The sequence below is a fragment of the Poromitra crassiceps genome (genome assembly GCF_964638095.1).
Source record: "Poromitra crassiceps genome assembly, chromosome: 4".
NCBI lineage: Eukaryota > Metazoa > Chordata > Actinopteri > Beryciformes > Melamphaidae > Poromitra > Poromitra crassiceps.
In genome coordinates this window covers 66943459-66965031 of record NC_139626.1, presented here as the reverse complement: position 1 = coordinate 66965031, position 21573 = coordinate 66943459, and the positions used below count along the sequence as shown (strand labels likewise).

The 21573-nt window shown below is 39.0% G+C and overlaps 1 protein-coding gene across 1 annotated transcript in view; it reads right to left on the bottom strand.

Moving 5' to 3' along the window:
* Positions 1-16772, bottom strand: part of LOC310775917 (NLR family CARD domain-containing protein 3-like) — a gene marked incomplete at both ends in the record, with an annotated part of 84103 nt that extends 67331 nt beyond the window's left edge. Inside the window, 2 exons of the mRNA XM_083636039.1 lie at positions 14845-15018; positions 15106-16772. Of these exons, the coding sequence (XP_083492165.1) occupies positions 14845-15018; positions 15106-16772 (1841 nt within the window). The remainder of the gene's footprint in view (positions 1-14844; positions 15019-15105) is intronic.
* Between the last annotated feature and the right edge of the window lie 4801 nt (positions 16773-21573).

Below are 21573 nucleotides of genomic sequence, written 5' to 3'. Positions count from 1 at the left end.
GTTTTACACGTCACGTAAAACAGTTTTTAAAACAGTTAATTAGCCTACACAATGTGTAATTTCAGGTTATTGTAAGTTATTGCATAGTTGCAATCTTTCATACTTGCATACTTACAAGTGGGTTGTTTTTAATGGTATGTGATTTGCGGTTCTAATTACCCAATGTGTAATTTCAGGTGATTGTAAGTGTGTCATACATACCTACAAGCCTTCATATCAGTTGGCTGTGTCAATGATTTTCTGTACCTCTTGATGCGTCAGCATTGTCTTTGTCAGGCTTAGAAGCAATGTCTAAACAGTAAACAGTTTATGACAAGTGGTGGCAGCATGCTATGCTACTACACAAGACGTGTTACATAAATAATATGTAGCGTGTAATAATCTGTAGAACTCTGTCAGAGTTCTACTCTGTCATTATTTTTACATTTGACTTTGAGAACTATGATGAACTACTGTTAGTCAGTACTCTGTACTGATGTACAAAAGTAACAAGATTGAGGTTGTGAAATCTTCAACCGGAATAAAAAACTGGATATAATATAACTGAATCAGTTAGGCCAAACTATTATCAGTCAGGTCGGTAATGACCGGGGGAAATTATATGATTATTGTCCATTGTGTGTATGATACAACTTTGTTTATCATTCTGCCCCCTCACACTATACAGTCTGTATTTAACTCAACACACTGTACCTGCCCCTGACCTCAGAGGGGCTCTTCTGTCAACGGGCCTGAGGCAAGGTGTGATGATCACAAGCGATGTCATAAATATTGTGGTAAATGAAATTGGTAAATTGGTTAAGCAAAGCAAGTAATGCTTTTGCAATGAAGTTTGTAAGATGTATTTTACAAGATATTTTCTGAGATTTGGTTATATTAACTTATTATTTATATTATTATTCTATTATTATTATTCTAATTATTATCTACTATTATTCTAATTATTATCTACTATTATTCTAATTATTATATTATTATTATTATTAGGGGTTATTATGTATATTAACTATACATATTAAAGTATAGATGATTGTTTTGCCCACCTTATTTGGTTGCCTTATCAAAACAAATGTATAGCATGTTAAAGTTTTAAATAAAGTCAAGTCAAGTCAAATCCAACAGGTCTTAATGTCAATTAATTTAGCTTTAACGTGTTTTGTGAAACACACACACACCCACACATTGACCCCTCTCATATATACGTAACTGCCTATAACTGTACATATATTCCTTTCACACACACTTTTCAAAATAGACACTCTTTCATATTGTGATTCATAGTGATTCTTGTTTGTTTTATGTGATCCCGGTTTTTAAGCAAACCGGATCCAGTTTCCTTGTATGTGTACATCCTGTACAAGGCACATCCTGTACAAGGTACATCCTGTACAAGGTACATACTACATTGGACTCAATGATCCACAGATGTATCAAACAAATGTATGTTTTACTGATACAAATGACCAAATTACCACAAATTCAACATGTAATGCCATTTTATCAATCATTTTGGTCAAAACATTTGGTGTGACCCAGATCAGTCCTTGTAACGAGGACCTTGTTATCACTGGTGTATATCCAGACTTGGCACATTGGATGTGCCCAAGATCAGACATTGTAATGAGGACCTTGTTATCACTGGCGTATAGCCAGACTTGGCACATTGGATGTGTCCCAAGATCAGACATTGTAATGAGGACCTTGTTATCACTGGCGTATAGCCAGACTTGGCACATTTGGGGTGCCTCAGGTCAGTCCTTGTAATGACTTGATCAAAAATATTACAGACAATATATATATATATATATATAGTAAATATAATTGTATAATATATTCAAAGTATTGTTTATTGTTAATTATTATTATTCAAAACCTGAAAATACTGTAAATACTGTAAATAAACTAAACTAAAACTAAAACTTGGAACTTGTACTGTGTGTTAATTTAATGTGTTTTTGAAACACACAACCACATATAAAATCTCAAGTGAGATTTTTTGAGAAAGAAAAAAGAAAAAAGAAAAATTCACCCTGTGTGCTATGTGCTGCAAAGCGCGGACTTTTGGACCCTAGGGGCTTCCGTCGAGCCGACTCGAACATGACGAGCGTGACGTAACTGTGCCGTTGCTTGTTGCTAACCAAAACAGTTGCTCAGGGGAGGAGATGCCGTATTTGATAGGTACACAATGAAGCGAAAGCAAACGACTCAAACGACACTCATTCAGTGTTTTCGTAGGCCTCCTTGCCCTGCTACTGCAGCTGTAGCTGTAGATGGCAATACAGAAAGGAATCCTGAGGACTGTGATGAGGCAGCTGCTATCGCAACGTTACCTGATGATATCGGCATAATTCAAACCATCCCTAGAAGATGTTTGAAGAAGGCAGCCATCCTGGCCAAAATAGATCAAATACAACAAACCTACGGCGAGAAATACACCATGGACATAACCGCACACATTTTACGGAAGATCGGGAGGGGCGATTTAGCCGAACGTTTAACAGGACCCAATTTTTAAAAAGCCACACCCTCCATTTTACTTTTTGTTCACATTTGTTCTCTAACAAATTCCGGTCAGCGCCATTTTTGATGATCTCCTCCCATATCCCTACGCCACGCCCTCCCCTAGACCTAACTCCTCCTCCTCATCACAACATAAGGATAAAAGGGACGGTTTCAAAAGAGACTCATACCATTTTTTACACAATAAAAAAGACAGATACCATCATGCAGAGCCCTGCGGCAAACCATCCCGTCATTACAACTGACAGCCACTCTGAATCGGAGGAAGAAGAGTTGAACCGTCTGATGTATGGATGTTCCCCGTCATCGTCACCATTGTTCTTCATTACCCCACCTACCTCACCTCCTTCCTCACAGGTAGACCTTGAAGAGTTGAACCGTCTGATGTACGGATGTTCCCCGTCGTCGTCACCAATGTTCTTCCCCACCCCACCTAACTCACCGGAAGACCTTCCTTCTCCTCCGAACTCGCCCCTGACTCTGGACCAGCCAGATGGACTGCTCAGTTTTACTTTTCTGAACATTATAAAAGCCTGCACCAGCATGCTACCCCTTCAAGAGTGCAGGATGCTTCGGAAGCTTTTCTGCATGAACTGAGGGAAATATAAATACAAATTCAACATGTAACTTGTATAATGTGCCAATAAAAATAAAATTGATTCTCATCATAATCTGGTTTTTCTTTCCATAATAATAATAATATTGTACAAATGTCTGTTGTAATGAAATAATGAATAACATTATTACACAATATAATCCTAATGTTAATTTAAAATTAAATATTCCTCTAAATATCTAGATATTGCTCCTCTAATATATAAGTTGCAGACTCTCATTGTTCACCATTGTACATACACAGCCTCCATTTACCCTTGGGAACTGGTCACTGGGTATGGTTAGGGTTTGAGTCAGGATCAGGGTCAGGGATTTCCAGAGGTTTGGGGTATCGACGGCAAAACAACGCAGAAAAGAGTTATTTCTTTTTATTATCTTTATTGTTTATTTGAACAGGGGCAGTATTCAATAAACATATTACATATAAAAATATTACCACCACAGGTGCAAACCTACGTCACCAAATACACCATGGGCATAATCGTACAGTTACGCTGAGCTTCTCCTCCTTGCTCATCGGTCGCCGTCGCCACAGAGCCTGCGTCAGCCTGCGTCAGCTCTTTTCTTTCTTTTTTTTTTGCTTTTTTCTCTTTTATTTTTATATTTTCCCCCTCGTAATAGAATTGGTAGTGCCGGTCCTGGGAAAAGTCGACAAAACACCCCAACTCCCAAAGGGATATTGAACAGTCTCCTCGCTCCTCCCTCAGATAACACCCGGTATGGTTCACCTGGTCGGTGAACCGGCCATCCCGATTCAATGCCTCTCGAAGCTTTTCGCCCTTTAGCGCATACACTTGCAGAGTCAGCTTTTCCCGCTGGGACATCTTCCTCAGCACCTTGCTGTTTAGCATATGGCGCCCCTTGTCTTTCCACGTTACATTCACAAAGAATGTGACGTAACTATCCAACGGCTCGTCGGGGTACAGCAGCTTGTCAGAATGCTTTGGTATGTCATGTGAACTTAATCAGCTTGATGGTGAGCGTTTCGTCAACATTGACTACACCACAAGGAGCATGTGGCGCTAGCATGCTTCCATCCTCTCTGGTAATCAGAGGATACAACCCAGAGGGATTGGCGCCGACTCTCAGCTGCTGTATCGATTTCTCGATGGTACAGGGTTTTCCGCATGAATGTCCCCACGTTTTGACGTTATTCTGCTTCCTAACGTAGAAGCTATGCATGTGTCGTTTTTCATAGTTACATCCGTGTCCTTCCACGCATGCCATGCTTAGTAACGTGCAGAAATCGTATAGGGGCATGGCTATTTATTCACAGTCAAACTCCTCCCCATCAGCCAAAGGGCCTCTTCTGTCAACGGGCCCCTCCCCATTTTGAGTAAAATTGACGATAAACATCGGATAATAAGAACAGTAAGAATAAGAACACCGCAAGGCATCAGGTACCAAGTAATACTCGAGCAAATTATCATATGTTATCTTATGTTAGTAGACACACGTCACTATATATATATACCACACATCTAACGTCCATAACATGGTGGATCATTTAACGTATTCAGATTTAACTCTGTATTCAGACCATTGGATTCAGCCCAGAAAACAGAGTACATTATAGCGTTATAAATATAGTCACGTTATAAACAACTACCCAGCGCTGGGGTTAGATCAAAAATCAAGTTAAATCAATTTGATCAGTCAGTGTCGTTTTGCTGTAATGCAAAGTAAGTAGCGTTAGCCGCTACATTAGGCAAAGTACCGGTAGTATCTGACTACCCATAATGCATTACGGCGATAAGGGAGACAGGGCAAATTCGGAAACTCCCCCGGCACCCGCTGGGGGCCGCATTTCATTCAATTTAATTCATTCAACCCATCAAACGAAATGAAACAATATCCGGAAGTGAGCTTCATTTTGCTGTGTCAAAGTCAATGAGCTCCTTTTGGTCCATTAATATATACGTCAATGGTCTCCACCACGCTGGGGTTAGGGTTTAGGGTTTAGGTTTTAGGGTTTAGGGTTAGGGTGAGACAGGGATTTTCAGAGGTTTGATTGTGGGACAGTGTTGGCAAATGCAATTACAATTACACAAACTGCTCGAGAAGAGTTGTTTTCCAAGCATAGTGTACTTTAAAGTTAAAGTTTTATAGAGACCAGCACAAAATAGCTTGTTTATAATAATAATAAACTTGTATTTGTATAGCACCTTTCATACATAAAATGCAGCTCAAAGCGCTTTACACATGAAGAATAAACAAAGGTAAATCAGTGAAAATCATTAAAACAGTGAAATTTATGTGATGTAAAGTTATGTGACCTCTCTTCTTGGTTTTAGTTAAACTAATTGAACTAATTGAACTAATTGTAGCCTGTCAGTATTACTACTATTACATTGGTCAGGGTGTTATGAAGAGTTTGATAAGTTACTTTGATAAGTACTTAGTTTACCACGTGCTATTTGGATAGCCAATTCAGTACCACTTTTCGCCTCTAGGTGTCAGACATAATCACATAGCTAGGAGGGGTTTATATACTTTAAACTTTTTTTTCTTTCTCTTTTTTTCTTTCTCAAAATCTCACTTGAGATTTTATATGTGGTTGTGTGTTTCAAAAAACACATTAAATTAACACACAGTACAACTTAGCAAGTTTTAGTTTTAGTTTAGTTTATTTACAGTATTTACAGTATTTACAGTATTTGAATAATAATAATAATTAACAATTAACAATACTTTGAATATATTATACAATTATATTTACTATATATATATATATATATATATATATATTGTCTGTAATATTTTTGATCAAGTCATTACAAGGACTGATCTTGGGCCACATCCAATGTGTCAAGTCTGGCTATACACCAGTGATAACAAGGTCCTCATTACAATGTCTGATCTTGGGCACATCCAATGTGCCAAGTCTGGCTATACACCAGTGATAACAAGGTCCTCGTTACAAGGACTGATCTGGGTCACACCAAATGTTTTGACCAAAATTATTGAGAAAATGGCATTACATGTTGAATTTGTGGTAATTTGGTCATTTGTATCAGTAAAACATACATTTGTTTGATACATCTGTGAATCATTGAGTCCAATGTAGTATGTACCTTGTACAGGATGTGCCTTGTACAGGATGTGCCTTGTACAGGATGTACACATACAAGGAAACTGGATCCGGTTTGCTTAAAAACCGGGATCACATAAAACAAACAAGAATCACTATGAATCACAATATGAAAGAGTGTCTATTTTGAAAAGTGTGTGTGAAAGGAATATATGTACAGTTATAGGCAGTTACGTATATATGAGAGGGGTCAATGTGTGGGTGTGTGTGTGTTTCACAAAACACGTTAAAGCTAAATTAATTGACATTAAGACCTGTTGGATTTGACTTGACTTGACTTTATTTAAAACTTTAACATGCTATACATTTGTTTTGATAAGGCAACCAAATAAGGTGGGCAAAACAATCATCTATACTTTAATATGTATAGTTAATATACATAATAACCCCTAATAATAATAATAATATAATAATATAATAATTAGAATAATAGTAGATAATAATTAGAATAATAGTAGATAATAATTAGAATAATAATAATAGAATAATAATATAAATAATAAGTTAATATAACCAAATCTCAGAAAATATCTTGTAAAATACATCTTACAAACTTCATTGCAAAAGCATTACTTGCTTTGCTTAACCAATTTACCAATTTCATTGTCACAATATGTAGGACAATGCTTGTGATCACCATACCTTGCTATCAGCTTATGACACTATCCTTGACAATATCCTTTCTTCCCCTCCGAGGTCAAGGGGCAGGTACAGTGTGTTGAGTTAAATACAGACTGTATAGTGTGAGGGGGCAGAATGATAAACAAAGTTGTATCATACACACAATGGACAATAATCATATAATTTCCCCCGGTCATTACCGACCTGACTGATAATAGTTTGGCCTAACTGATTCAGTTATATTATATCCAGTTTTTTTATTCCGGTTGAAGATTTCACAACCTCAATCTTGTTACTTTTGTACATCAGTACAGAGTACTGACTAACAGTAGTTCATCATAGTTCTCAAAGTCAAATGTAAAAATAATGACAGAGTAGAACTCTGACAGAGTTCTACAGATTATTACACGCTACATATTATTTATGTACCATAACACGTCTTGTGTAGTAGCATAGCATGCTGCCACCACTTGTCATAAACTGTTTACTGTTTAAACATTGCTTCTAAGCCTGACAAAGACAATGATGACGCACCACGAGGTACAGAAAATCATTGACACAGCCAACTGATATGAAGGCTTGTAGGTATGTATGACACACTTACAATCACCTGAAATTACACATTGGGTAATTAGAACCGCAAATCACATACCATTAAAAACAACCCACTTGTAAGTATGCAAGTATGAAAGATTGCAACTATGCAATAACTTACAATAACCTGAAATTACACATTGTGTAGGCTAATTAACTGTTTTAAAAACTGTTTTACGTGACGTGTAAAACATTTCAGCACATCAGAACATGAAAAACCATGTTTGACTATTATGTGTAACTAACATGTATATATGCAGCACACATATATGTGATGCATGTACTTTTGGGCCAGGTCTATGAAACCAGCCCAATATTGTAACACATAGTGGCTGACATTAGTGGTACAGACGACCCTTGCAGGCACCAGGATAAGGGTTTGGTATACAAATCTGACAATCTGCGTTCATTCAATCACAGTCCCTATAGGTACTATGAATTTCACTCAAGTGCTTGTGTAAATTCACTGTCTAGAAATTGTTAGAAATGGTCAAAGTTACAACTGATCCAAATTATGTTTGAAGCAAATAGCAAATGGTGGAACTAAAGTTACTTCTGTGTAGTAATCACTACTTCTGGATATTGGATGTTGGATATTTTGCATAAGAGAATGCCAAATTAGTGAATCAAATCAATCTAGATTCTAGATTGATATTGACCCCACGTCTTAGAAACGCCTAATGTTTGGAAAGTGTAGTGGGAAAGAGTTGTTGTGTTTGATGTGTGTTAATGTTTGGAAAGTGTAGTGGGAAAGAGTTGTTGTGTTTGATGTGTGTTAACGTTTGGAAAGTGTAGTGAGAAAGAGTTGTTGTGTTTGGTGTGTGTTAATGTTTGGAAAGTGTAGTAAGAAAGAGTTGTTGTGTTTGATGTGTGTTAATGTTTGGAAAGTGTAGTAAGAAAGAGTTGTTGTGTTTGATGCGTGTTAATGTTTGGAAAGTGTAGTAAGAAAGAGTTGTTGTGTTTGATGTGTGTTAATGTTTGGAAAGTGTAGTGGGAAAGAGTTGTTGTGTTTGATGTGTGTTAATGTTTGGAAAGTGTAGTGGGAAAGAGTTGTTGTGTTTGATGTGTGTTAATGTTTGGAAAGTGTAGTGGGAAAGAGTTGTTGTGTTTGATGTGTGTTAATGTTTGGAAAGTGTAGTGGGAAAGAGTTGTTGTGTTTGATGTGTGTTAATGTTTGGAAAGTGTAGTGAGAAAAGTTGAATTAAGTTATGTTATTTAGACTAGTGCCATTTTTGTTGACAATATTGTAACAATAGTCACATTGTCTGAAACCCCTCATCTATAGGCTTGTGAGGGGAGGAGAGGAGAGGGGAGGGGAGGAGAAGAGGGGGGAGGGTGGAGGAGTAGAGGTGAGTTGATGAGAGGAGAGAAGAGGTGAGGAGAGGAGAGAAGAGGAGAGGAGAGGAGGGGAGAGGAGAGGAGAGGAGAGGGGAGGGGATGGGAGGGAGAGAAGAGGAGAGGAGAGGAGGGGGGGAGGAGAGGAGAGGAGAGGAGAGGGGAGGGGATGGGAGGGGAGGAGAGGAGAGACAAAGTTGAATTAAGTTGTAATACATACAACAAACATATTGTAAGTGTGATATACATTTTAATTTTATAGCAATTGTATTACAAAGATTATTATTATTATATACCATTATTATTATTATATATATATATATATATATATATATATATATATATATATATACTTGGTGTTTGTCTACAAAACATAAAGTCTCACAGTAAATTAACCAATTCTGTGTGGAGGACTAGTTAGTTACTATTAATAGTTAGTAACTATTAAAATAATCATATCAAAATACAGATACATAAAACTAAGATGTTTGTTCACGTTCCATATTCCATATTTTGAAATAATACCCGTAGGTCACGGATATCCGGGGTCTGGGTTGTAACAAGATTGAGAGTGGTTGAGATTGTGAAATCTTCAACTGTAATAAAAAACGAGAGGGGTCCATGCTACTGTAACGTTATATCAATTTTTGGTCATATCGACCAAGGCCAGGCCAATTCTATTCATAGATCGTAGTGTATGCTAGCTAGCTAGCGCTAAGCTAACACTGATTCAATGTCGCCATATGTTTGAACCAAATGCTGTACAACACAAACAAGTTGCAAACCATTAATACTTACGCTCACACGTATAGTGATGCAGCTGTGTTTGATCCAAATGCTGTACAATAACGTAACAAACTCTGATAGGACACATAGGTTGGCGTGTGTATGTATGGATTCCAGTAAATATAATAACGCATCCGTAATTGCATACGCATAAACAACAAACTAATGCTGGTGTTAAATAAAAAATCAAGATAAATCAATTTGGTCATTCAGTGGCATTTTACTGCCATATAACATTTTACAACGTAAAGCAATGTAGTTCACACGGGTACAAACTCTAGTAGTCATCACATAACATTGCAGATAACTAATATCGCGTAGCACATGAGTAATCTCCAAAAACACAGTGTTGAAACACACTAGTGCATGCTGGGTAACTCTGGTCTGGTTGAGAGACGGGTAAACGGCATAGTCATACACCATAGTCTGTATTCAATCGTTTTCATTTGGAAAACAGTCTGTAGCTATTCACTCCACCTCAATCTGTATTGATCATATTCAAAGCTTAATAGGCTTATAGCCTATCAAAAACATCATGGTGATGTCACAATTGGATCCGGAGTGGGAAAAACATGGGAAAATACATAATATCACACATGAATGATGAAGTTGACTGGAATGTTTACCTGTGAATTTGTGTGTGTGTGTGTGAGTGTGTGTGTGTGTGTGTGTGTGTGTGTGTGTGTGTGTGTGTGTGTGTGTTGTGTGTGTGTTGCGCGTAGGGAATCTACAGAATATTTGACAGAATTGCTATGCCTAACTTTTATCAATGCATGCATTTATGGAATATTTGCATGCACAACATGCAAATATGGAATATTTGAATGGTGGATACATTGGTATAAGATGGCCTTGACAGGCACGCAAAGGATATAAGGGGGGATGGGGTGGGATGGCTGTCAGGGGGAACCTGTGGGGCCTCTATGGGTGAGTCAGAGAAATACGTGAGCAAGCAGCTATTCATAGCTTTCAAGGGGGCGTTACGTGCTGCCGGGAACGCCCACCTGATCTCGCCGCTATTCGTAGCTTTCAAGGGGCGTTACGTGCTGTCGGGAACGCCCCACCTGACGGTCAAAAACAAACAAGTTTATTTAAAACGGAAGTGATTGTGAAATCGACAGAACACCGGCCGTGGTAATAGACAAAAAAAACGTGGGGGATGGGATGGGATGGGCTGGCAGGGGAAGCCTGGGTCTCTAGGGGTGAGTCAGAGAAAACATCAACAAGCAGAGGAATCTGTCTTGGTGAGGGGCCTGAGATAGAGATTGATTGAGATTGTGAAAATGGTCGCCGCTGTTAACAAAATACTAGTTTCAACTCCTAAAATGGGCCAAATGTATTTGGCCGAGATCAAAAAATTGTATTGGCTGTTGTTATGGGCGAGATTGTGAAACACCAGTGAGCAAAGGAGAGGAATCTGTAGACAGTGAAAATGGTCGCCGTCGCTGTGAAGAAATATTAGGCTAATTTAGTAGTTGCTCAAATGGGCCAAATGTATTTGGCCGAGATAAAAAAACGCTGCTGTTGCCGTGAGCTGGTGATATGGGGGGAAAATGCGGAAGTGGCCTTTGGAGAACTTTTGAAATAATCACTTTTCACAAGAAAGTGATTTAAAAACAGAAGTGCCCTTTTTGCGGAAGTACTGAAAAACACTTTTCACAAGAAAAGTGTTTTTTAAACACAAGGCAAAAAATGGAGAAGTACCCTTTGAGGAACAAATGAAAAAAATGATTTTTACCCAAAAAGGAAGCCACGCCCCCCTTTTTCGAAAAGCGGAAGTGCCCTTTTTGCGGAAGTACTGAAATTTTGCTTTTTATGTTTTTCCCAGGAGGACCTACCCTACATCACTACTGGTGGACAATGGTAAATATTGTGGAATGGTCCTACTAGATTTACAGAAAGCATTTGACACTGTGAACCACATAATACTCTTGTTTAAATTGAAGGCCATGGGATTTGGCAGTACAACACTGAGATGGGTAAGGTCATATCTGGGTGGCCGTAAGCAAATGGTCGAAGTGAATGGCACTATGTCCACTTCATTACAGCCAACATGTGGGGTCCCTCAAGGGAGCATTTTAGGTCCCCTTTTATTTTTATTATATGTTAATGACATGAAGTCAGCTTGTGACTGTAATTTGTTTCTGTTTGCTGACGATGCTGCCCTCCTTGTCTCTCATCAAGACAAGGAAATGGTTGAGAGAACCCTCAGCCAGGAGCTCTTAAAGATCAGTTCCTGGTTGGTGGACAACAGACTATAGAGCAGTGCTGACCCCCGCTCTGTTTGTTTTGGCCCGCCACGGATTTGGGAAAATAAATGTTTGCCCCAACCCCCCCAATGCTCAATGAAGAATTACTGTTGGGCTGCTTTCTTTAAAAGTATTTCTCACATTGTATTTTTTGTAATTGAATTTTCACTATTTGAATTTTCACTCTTAAATCTATGCATGTGTGCCAGTCATGGCTTTCTCCTTCCTGTCTGTCACTTTGAAGACAACAGTACGGTTTCCTTGACTGATTATTTTATTATTTTAAATTTATACATGCAAAATCCAGTCCTTGTTTTATCTCTCTCCTGCTGTCACTTTGAAGACAACAGGTCTGTTGTTCTAGGCTGTCGTCTGTGCTTCTAAAGTGATGGTCTTCTTGCCTGGTTCTGTACATGTGGAGTGATGATGTTCTGGATGGAGGTTGTCCATGATTATATTATTTTTTCTATTCTTGTACTCTACATATCAATGCTTATGTACTATGCTGGGTTGTATTTTATTATATCTCATCGATGCATAAGGCACTTTCTGAATACATTTTTTTCTGCACTAATAATAATAGATTATGTTTTTAATCTATTATGTTGTTTTCTCCATCCCCCAGCGTGGTGGACACACTCACGCATCCCCCATAGTCTTTGACACGTGCACCTTAAAACATGCACTTATATTCTTACACTCTCACACGCACGCATACATTCATTCACCAGTTCATATATCACACTGACACCTCAAGGACCGCAATGGAAATAAGCTTCTAACTTTATTGCAGATTCAGATTCAGATTCAGATACTTTTATTGCCACGCAACCAGGTTGGTGGTATTTAGTTTCAGTACATGATGTTGTAGCTCTGACATAACATGGAAACAGGACATTGATACATTTAGACAATTAGGGGCCGTTCGTTATTTAGAAGGGGGGTCACTGGAGGGATTTGGTGTGCTCTGAAATAAAAAGCTGTGCCCCTTCCCTGATCAAAATATATTTTTCCTTGACCCTCCCCAAGCAATTTGAAAAATATGATTGACCCTCCCCAAACAATATTGTGGCGAGCTTGCGTGGAAGAATGCAGACTGACACAGAGATGTTACTTTTAACCACTCCTGCCCTCATACACCTCATGACAGCAGGGGGTGCTATTTATTCCACATCGGAATCATTCACCATTTGCAGAAATTCCGGCCAGAGGTGATCAAACACACTAACAGTCTCAGTCGTGGTGGCTACATTGATAGTAAAACTAAACATTATCCTGGCCCCACAAACATTGCCATTACCACATAATGCAATCAAAAGATGAGCACAACATCACTAAACCACGTTTACAACTGTAAAAGTAATAAGCTTCCCACAAGAACATGAACTCCCATAATCCTTTGCGCTTCTTAGAGCAGAACTGTCACCAATCAGAGCGACCGCCTCCTCCGGTCGCTACATAATGCTATTTTGGGATTTTTGATATCACGCACTGCCATGGAGACAGGTATACAATCTAACGGTTAGATTCTAACCTATAGTTCTATTATAGACACAAAGTCACAGTTCTTTCAAAAAAAGAATTATAGAAAATACTGCCAACAAGAAAAATGCTTTTTATTTGGGGTTTGGAAAAGGATAAAAACTGTCTCTTTTGTAATTCTGAAATTGAAGATATGTTGCATTTGTTTTGGTTCTGCCCTCATGTGGTGACTTGTTGGTTGACTATTAAGAGATGGCTAGCTTTCAATTCAATTGTGCTAACCATGTGCCCTCAAACAATTATACTTGGTGAATTAAGAAATTGTCCTGTTATGTAAAACAAAACTGTGATATTATTGGGTAAGAGATTTGTTTTCTTTCTTTTCTAAAGCATTACTTTTTGTTAGAAGGCATTATTGCAAATAGACAGGGAACAATGAAAGATTATGATAAGAAATGGAACAGATTAAGGCCAACCTTAGTGTGATAATAATGATCATCCCTATTTTTTGTTTTGTTTGTTTAATGTTTGTTATATGTATGTGTATATGTATATATTTTGTATGTCCTGTCATTTTTAATGGTGTCCTGTTTTAATTGTGCTCTGTTGCTCAACGGTGTGTTTATTGTATCTTGGTTGGTGGATTGTATTGTTTGTATTATTGAAATAATAATAATAAAAAAATTGATTTTAGGCTAGCATAGTATATTGTGATAAAACTCTATCACCCTAAATGGAAATTAGTATTGTGATAACATTTTCATCCATATCACCCAGCACTATTAGTTTGAATGTTTATGATTGATGATTTTATCCAGGTTTTCTGAGAAACAGATCCCATCTTTCAGTATAAAATTGTTACATGTTGGATTTTCTCATTGGTAAACTGCTCAGAAATGAATTATGATAATGCAGAAACTGTTATTGTCCCCAATATTAACAGTTGACCCAAGCATCTGGTTCGTTTTTTCATTTTAGTTCTTGACTCAAGAAGAGTTCATTTGTAAAAAACAGATAAATGTCATTCTTAAAATGAAATAACACCTGTTTGATACTGCCTGTGGAGTGCACAAAAAAATGATTTAGATGATTTATGTGAAGCTGATTCACTGAAATAGTTGTAATTACCTTATGATTCATAATAGAAATATACAAAGAATAAAATAATTATATAAATACATAAATATCTGATTACTATAATGAGGTGAGGGGTGCCACACGGCCCACCTGCATACGAGAGCACGTGAACCAGCGAGGCACAGTAGAAATGAACGCTGCCAGTTCAGCTAGAAAGGAACGCGTGAAGCCCACAATATTTATAGTGTATAAAAAAAAGGATAAAAAGTACAAATGAAGATTTGTTTTTGCAGTTGAACTTTTCTATTTCAACAAGAGACAGTGAGGTGAGAAAATAATGACATTTTCTCTCAGAGAAGAATGTTGGGTTTCACATCACATCAGGAAAATGAGAGTTCAGGTATTTTCTCTTAGATTAATGTGCATGTAAAACAGAATTTAAACAGGCTGTTGAATAGTAACAGTGATCCTGACCTGAGAGTCTCCAGTCTACATTGTGGACTCTGCAGTCCAGCAGAGAGCAGCTTCACTGATGAATCTTGGAGGTCATTGTCACGCAGGTCCAGCTCTCTCAGACTAGAGGACTGGGAGCTGAGAACTGAGGCCAGAGCTTCACAGCTTCTCTCTGACAGCTGACAGCCACTCAGCCTGAGGTGTGATGAAAAAACAACATTGAAAATGTTTATTTTCCTCCTCACAAGATATGTTGAATCTATCCAGTTTGTATGCACTTACAGAGCTTTATTGGAGGCTTTGACCAGTGGCAGCAGCCTCAGAAGAACCTCCTCTGAAGCTGAGTATTTCTTCAGGTCAAACACATCCAGGTCTTCTTCTGATGACACTAAGATGAAGGCCAGAGCCGACCACTCGGTAAGGGAGAATTTCTCTGTGGAGAGACTTCCAAAACTCATGTGGTCTTGGATCTGCTTCACAAGAGACCGGTCATTCAGCTCATTCAGGCAGTGGAACAGATTGATGATTCTCTCTGAAGACGGAGTCTCCCTGATCTTTTCCTTGATGTACTGGACTGTATCCTGATTGGTCTGTGAGCTACTTCCTATCTGTGGCAGCAGACCTCGTAGGAGAGTCTGATTGGTCTCCAGTGAAAGACCCAAGAGGAAGCGGAGGAACAAGTCAAGCTGTCCATTTGGGGTCTGTAAGGCCTTGTCCACAGCACTCTGGTAGAGGTGTTTTAGTTTAGATTTGTGTCTCCGTTTACCTGATCTGGGGGTTGATTGTGCTTCTGACAGCAGATTGACACCAGAGACGATGAATGAGATGATGACATGAACAGCAGCCAGAAACTCCTGAATGCTCAGGTGGACAAAGCAGAAGAGCTTCTCCTGGTACAACCCACACTCCTCTTTAAAGATCTGTGTGAACACTCCTGAGTACACTGAGGCTGCTCTGATATCAATGCCACTCTCTTTCAGGTCGGCTTCATAGAAGATCAGGTTGCCTTTCTCCAGCTGCTCAAAAGCCAGTTTTCCCAGTGAAAGAATCATGTGTGGATTTGTCTCAGCTCTCTCATGATACTTGATGTTCAGTTTGGACTGAACCACCAGAAAGTGGATGTACATCTCAGTCAGGGTCTTGGGCAGGTCTTCTCTCTCACTGGTTCTCAACACATGGTCCATAACATTAGCAGTGATCCAGCAGAAGAGTGGGATGTGGCACATTATCAGGAGGCTTCGTGAAGCCTTGATGTGGGAGATGATTCTCGTGGACTGCTGCTCATCTCTGAATCTCTTCCTGAAGTACTCCTCTTTCTGTTGGTCATTGAAGCCTCTCACCTCTGTAACCACGTCAACACAGTCAGGAGGGATCTGATTGGCTGCTGCAGGCCGTGTGGTCATCCAGAGGCGAGCAGCGGGAAGCAGTTTCCCCTTGATGAGGTTTGTCAGCAACACGTCCACTGAAGTCGACTCTGTGACATCAGTCACAATCTCGTTGTTCTGGAAGTCTAGAGGAAGTCGACACTCATCCAGACCATCAAAGATTAACACAACCTGGAACTTGTCAAACCTGCAGATTCCTGCTTCTTTGGTCTCAGGAAAAAAGTGATGAAGAAGTTCCACCAAGCTGAACTTTTTCCCTTTCAGCAGATTCAGCTCTCGGAAAGTCAATGGAAATATGAACTCTATATCTTGGTTGGCTTTGTCTTCAGCCCAGCCCAGAGTAAACTTTTGTGTTAAGACTGTTTTCCCAATGCCAGCCACTCCCTTTGTCATCAATGTTCTGGTTGGTTTGTCTCTTCCAGGTAAGGGTTTAAAGATGTCATCACATTTGATTTTTGTTTCTGGTCTGGCCGATTTCCTGGATGCTGCTTCAATCTGTCTGACCTCATGTTCATCGTTGACCTCTCCACTCCCTCCCTCTGTGAGGTAATGCTCTGTGTACATCTGATCCAGAAATGTTGGGTTTCCTGCTTTAGCAATCCCCTCAAACAAACACTGAAACCTTTCCTTCAGACTGGACTTGTGTTGTTGTTGTGGATGTTGATGTTGAGTTTCTGAAAGAACAAATGAACAATGAGCAGATGTTTCAGTAAACATGAGAAATGTGAACATTTCCTGGTAAATGTGGATCTCCACTCCATGACATCTCTTCAGCTCATCACTGGTGAGTGAACAAACAGGTCCTGACTGTGTGCAGCTCAGTGTGAAAGACAACTGGTGTGGTGCTGTTTTGTTTGCCAGTATGCACCACTGTGTTCAGCATATTACATTACATTACATTACATTACGTCATTTGGCAGACGCTTTTATCCAAAGCGACTTACAATAACACATTTTTCTGTCTGCAATAGAACAATCAACTATGGAGCACAGTCTATGACAACTACAGCTTCTGAAGGAACAGTGGTACAAGTTTAGGTTAGTGGTACAAGGTTGGTTAGGGTTTTTTTTTTTTTTTTTTTTTTTTTTTTTTTTTTAATATAAGGAAAGAGAGAGACGAGGTTAGATCAAGAAGGGCCCAGATGGAGCCTGAAAAGGTGTGTCTTTAGTCTTTTCCGAAAGATCGGCAGTGATTCAGCAGTCCTGACCGAAGGTGGAAGCTCGTTCCACCATTGAGGTGCCAGGGACGAGAAGAGTCGAGATCGGGATGAGCGACTTTTACACTCACATTAACAAATTAATAATTTGACCAGATTATCCACAGGGATTTCGCTCATTTACTTTTCTATCTTGTAATGAATAGATCTTGTTTGCAAATGTTTATGTTTTCAGCAGTTTGGACATGGTCAGGGCTTTTTATTTATTTAAAACTATAGCCACTATATGCCGTAAAGTTCCAACATGAAGGTGGCTACTCAGTTTGTTGATCTTGTGTTCTTGTTGGAATGGATTATTTGGTTTATTCCAAACAAATAATGACTCAAATGCATTCAGAAAAATAAAACAGGCCTTTACAAGTAAAATTAGATCAAAATAAGCCAAACTCAAACTAAATTTTCTCTCTAATAATTTGTTTCTTGTTGTGTTTGTTGCGGTTGAGAACTGTAGCTCGACAGCGTCTTCCAGCTATGGCTGGCACACCTGATTCAAATGAATTAGATGAGGAGCCCCAACTGATTTGCTCCTATATTCTTTTGCCAATCTTTCACCTATAGGTGACATCATTGTCGTGAAAACAAAAACAAAACTGGCTCTAACAGACATGATTCACTCATTCTCCACCATCTTTGCTCTCTCTACATGACATTAAAGCTGTGAAAGCTTCTTACTTCTCTGCAGCTCCTCAGCCAGCTCCTCCTGCTTCATTCTCCTCAGGAAGAGCAGTGTGATGTTTAGAAAAGCCTCTCTGCTGCTCCTCCTCTGCTCTTCCTCCACACCGTCCACCTCCTCCTCATCCTCCCTCTGACTCTCTGAGCATTCTGCCTCATCTGGACTCAGAACCCTCTGGAACCTTCTCAGCTCCATCTTCACAAAGGTGACAATGTTCTCCTCAAGCAGCTGGAACAGAATAATATACATATTAAACCTTCATACTAAAATCTGCAGACAAAATCAAAGACAAAACACAAAATCAAATACATCTTACAGAGAGTGACAGCCCGCACTGATCTAAAAAGTGCAGCATGGAGATTCAACATCACAAATAATTATGAAATAGAAATGTTAACCCAAAGCGCAAAACATTCTAGTTCCACAACAAAGGTTCTAAAATTGTTGAATGTGAACGTCAGTTTCTGCCTCAATCCACAGCTACTTCCTGGTTACCGAGCTGGGCGTGGCCACCGAGTCGCCCCAGTAGCGGCTAGTAGGCTAGTAGGAAAACCTACTAGCCCAAGGCTAGTAGGTTTTGTTATTTTTGTATTTAAAGTTCAGTAAAGACTTTTGGTTGCTCCTAAAAAACCTTGCCTGCTGCCTCTTTGATCTGCATTTGGATCCACACACCTCTACTTCTGACACTTAGCGCTATAAACCCCACTGGGCCTGAGCACAGTGCAGGGCAACTCCTGGCTTGGACACATTACGCACGGCATGGATGTCCCTCTCTCTCCAAACCTTGCACGCGCGCACACTCCACCCTCTTCAGAATGCCATTGATTTTCAACTATAGCCTAGATTGCAGAAAAAACACACACCTTGATTTAAAAATTAGAATTTGTTTGTCATGGTTTTATTATGCTACATAATTCCCGACCATACAGGTCTGTGGTGTTAGGTGTATAACATTACTTTTGAGCAGGGGGGGACCGTCTGGGCCTTCTAGGTATTCAGTGATGGCCCAAGTATTGAAATTGAAATAGAAAAGAAAATAATTTCCCCCCTAATAAATTATTTGTATTTGTTATTTATTAGTTTTTATTCACTGAAATAACAATAATAATGTCCCTAAATTGTTCAGATCTTGGATTCACTTTGTTTCAGCAAATATGGGGTTAACTATTTGGACCAGTCTCCACCGGCAAATGGTATTTGATTGACAGCAAGCCAGCAACCCTTCGCGAAAACCCGACTCTGGTCATGACATGGGGATGACAATTTGGTAACGCTTTAGAATACAGCCCACAAATAAGCATGTAGTTATAGTATAACAACGGGATACCAGGAGTGTAGTTATAGTATAACTACGGGGTATAAGGAGTGAATTAATACTTTAACTAGAGGGTAACAAGATCAGTACTTATAGTATAACTACGGGTAACAGGAGTGTAGTTATAGTATAACTACGGGGTATAAGGAGTGCAGTTATAGTATAACTACAGGGTTTAAGGAGTGTAGTTATAGTATAACTACGGGGTTTAAGGACTGTAGTTATAGTATAACTACGGGGTTTAAGGAGTGTAGTTATAGTAGGCTATAACTACGGGGTTTAAGGAGTGTAGTTATAGTATAACTACGCGGTTTAAGGAGTGTAGTTATAGTAGGCTATAACTACGGGTTTAAGGAGTGTAGTTATAGTATAACTATGGGGTTTAAGGAGTGTAGTTATAGTATAACTATGGGGTTTAAGGAGTGTAGTTATAGTATAACTACGGGGTTTAAGGAGTGTAGTTATAGTATAACTACGGGGTACAAGGACTGTAGTTATAGTATAACTACGGGGTTTAAGGAGTGTAGTTATAGTATAACTACGGGGTACAAGGACTGTAGTTATAGTATAACTACGGGGTTTAAGGAGTGTAGTTATAGTATAACTACGGGGTACAAGGAGTGTAGTTATAGTATAACTACGGGGTTTAAGGAGTATACTTATAGTATAACTACAGGGTTTAAGGAGTGTAGTTATAGTATAACTACGGGGTTTAACCCCTTCTAAAGGGGCCTATTTCTGAAGAAAATGGTGAAAACGACATACCCAAACTAAAATGCTTACTGTGGCTGAACCGCTAGGGTTACAGACAACTGCCTGACCATTTCTGAAAGGTAAGACTTTGAAGTTTCTGTTCCAAGTGTCAGAATGACTCTATGTGTTACTCACCCTGAGTAACACCAGCTCAAACACAGTGGTTGATTCTCGCCTAAAATAAAAAACACTTTTACAGTGTAAACAGTTACCTGTGGTTGTTGTATTTATGGCTAGAAACCCAATGGAGACATAGCCACAGGCCTTATCACATCCCAACTCAAAGAAGATGAAAAAATACCAAAACATGAGTATTTGGCAGTGGTTTTTGTAGGGAGATACCTAGGCGGATTTCCAAAAAGCCATTATAAAAAGTCATTTGAAAAAGCCAAATAATCTGAAATGTTGTCTTTGTCTTTGTACAAAGACAGCTATAACTTCTGCTGTGTTGATCTGATCTGAAAAAGGAAGACATGGTTCGATGCGCAAGATTCAGCCGGTTAATTTGGTATGTAGCATGAACAGCATTGTTCAGAATTAACTACCTAATTAATCACATAAATGACAAATAAACAGCAAAAAATCAGAAACGTAACGCCGGCGTTACGGTGCCATGCAAGAGGTTAAGGAGTGTAGTTATAGTATAACTACGGGGTTCAAAGACTGTAGTTATAGTATAACTACGGGGTTTAAGGAGTGTAGTTATAGTATAACTATGGGGTTTAAGGAGTGTAGTTATAGTATAACTACGGGGTTTAAGGAGTGTAGTTATAGTATAACTACGGGGTTTAAGGAGTGTAGTTATAGTATAACTATGGGGTACAAGGACTGTAGTTATAGTATAACTACGGGGTTTAAGGAGTGTAGTTATAGTATAACTACGGGGTACAAGGACTGTAGTTATAGTATAACTACGGGGTTTAAGGAGTGTAGTTATAGTATAACTACGGGGTACAAGGAGTGTAGTTATAGTATAACTACGGGGTTTAAGGAGTGTAGTTATAGTATAACTATGGGGTTTAAGGAGTGTAGTTATAGTATAACTACGGGGTTTAAGGAGTGAAAAAATACTTTAACTAGAGGGTAACAAGATCTGTACTTATAGTCTAACTACGGGGTCGCGGGCTGTATTATGAAGCAGGGGACCAATTTTGTGCTTATAGGCTAATTACGGGGTACCACACTGTACTTACAGGGTAACTACGGGGTTTAAGGAGTGTAGTTATAGTATAACTACGGGGTTTAAGGAGTGTATTTATAGTATAACTACAGGGTTTAAGGAGTGTAGTTATAGTATAACTACAGGGTTTAAGGAGTGTAGTTATAGTATAACTACGGGGTTTAAGGAGTGTAGTTATAGTATAACTACGGGGTTTAAGGAGTGTAGTTATAGTATAACTACGGGGT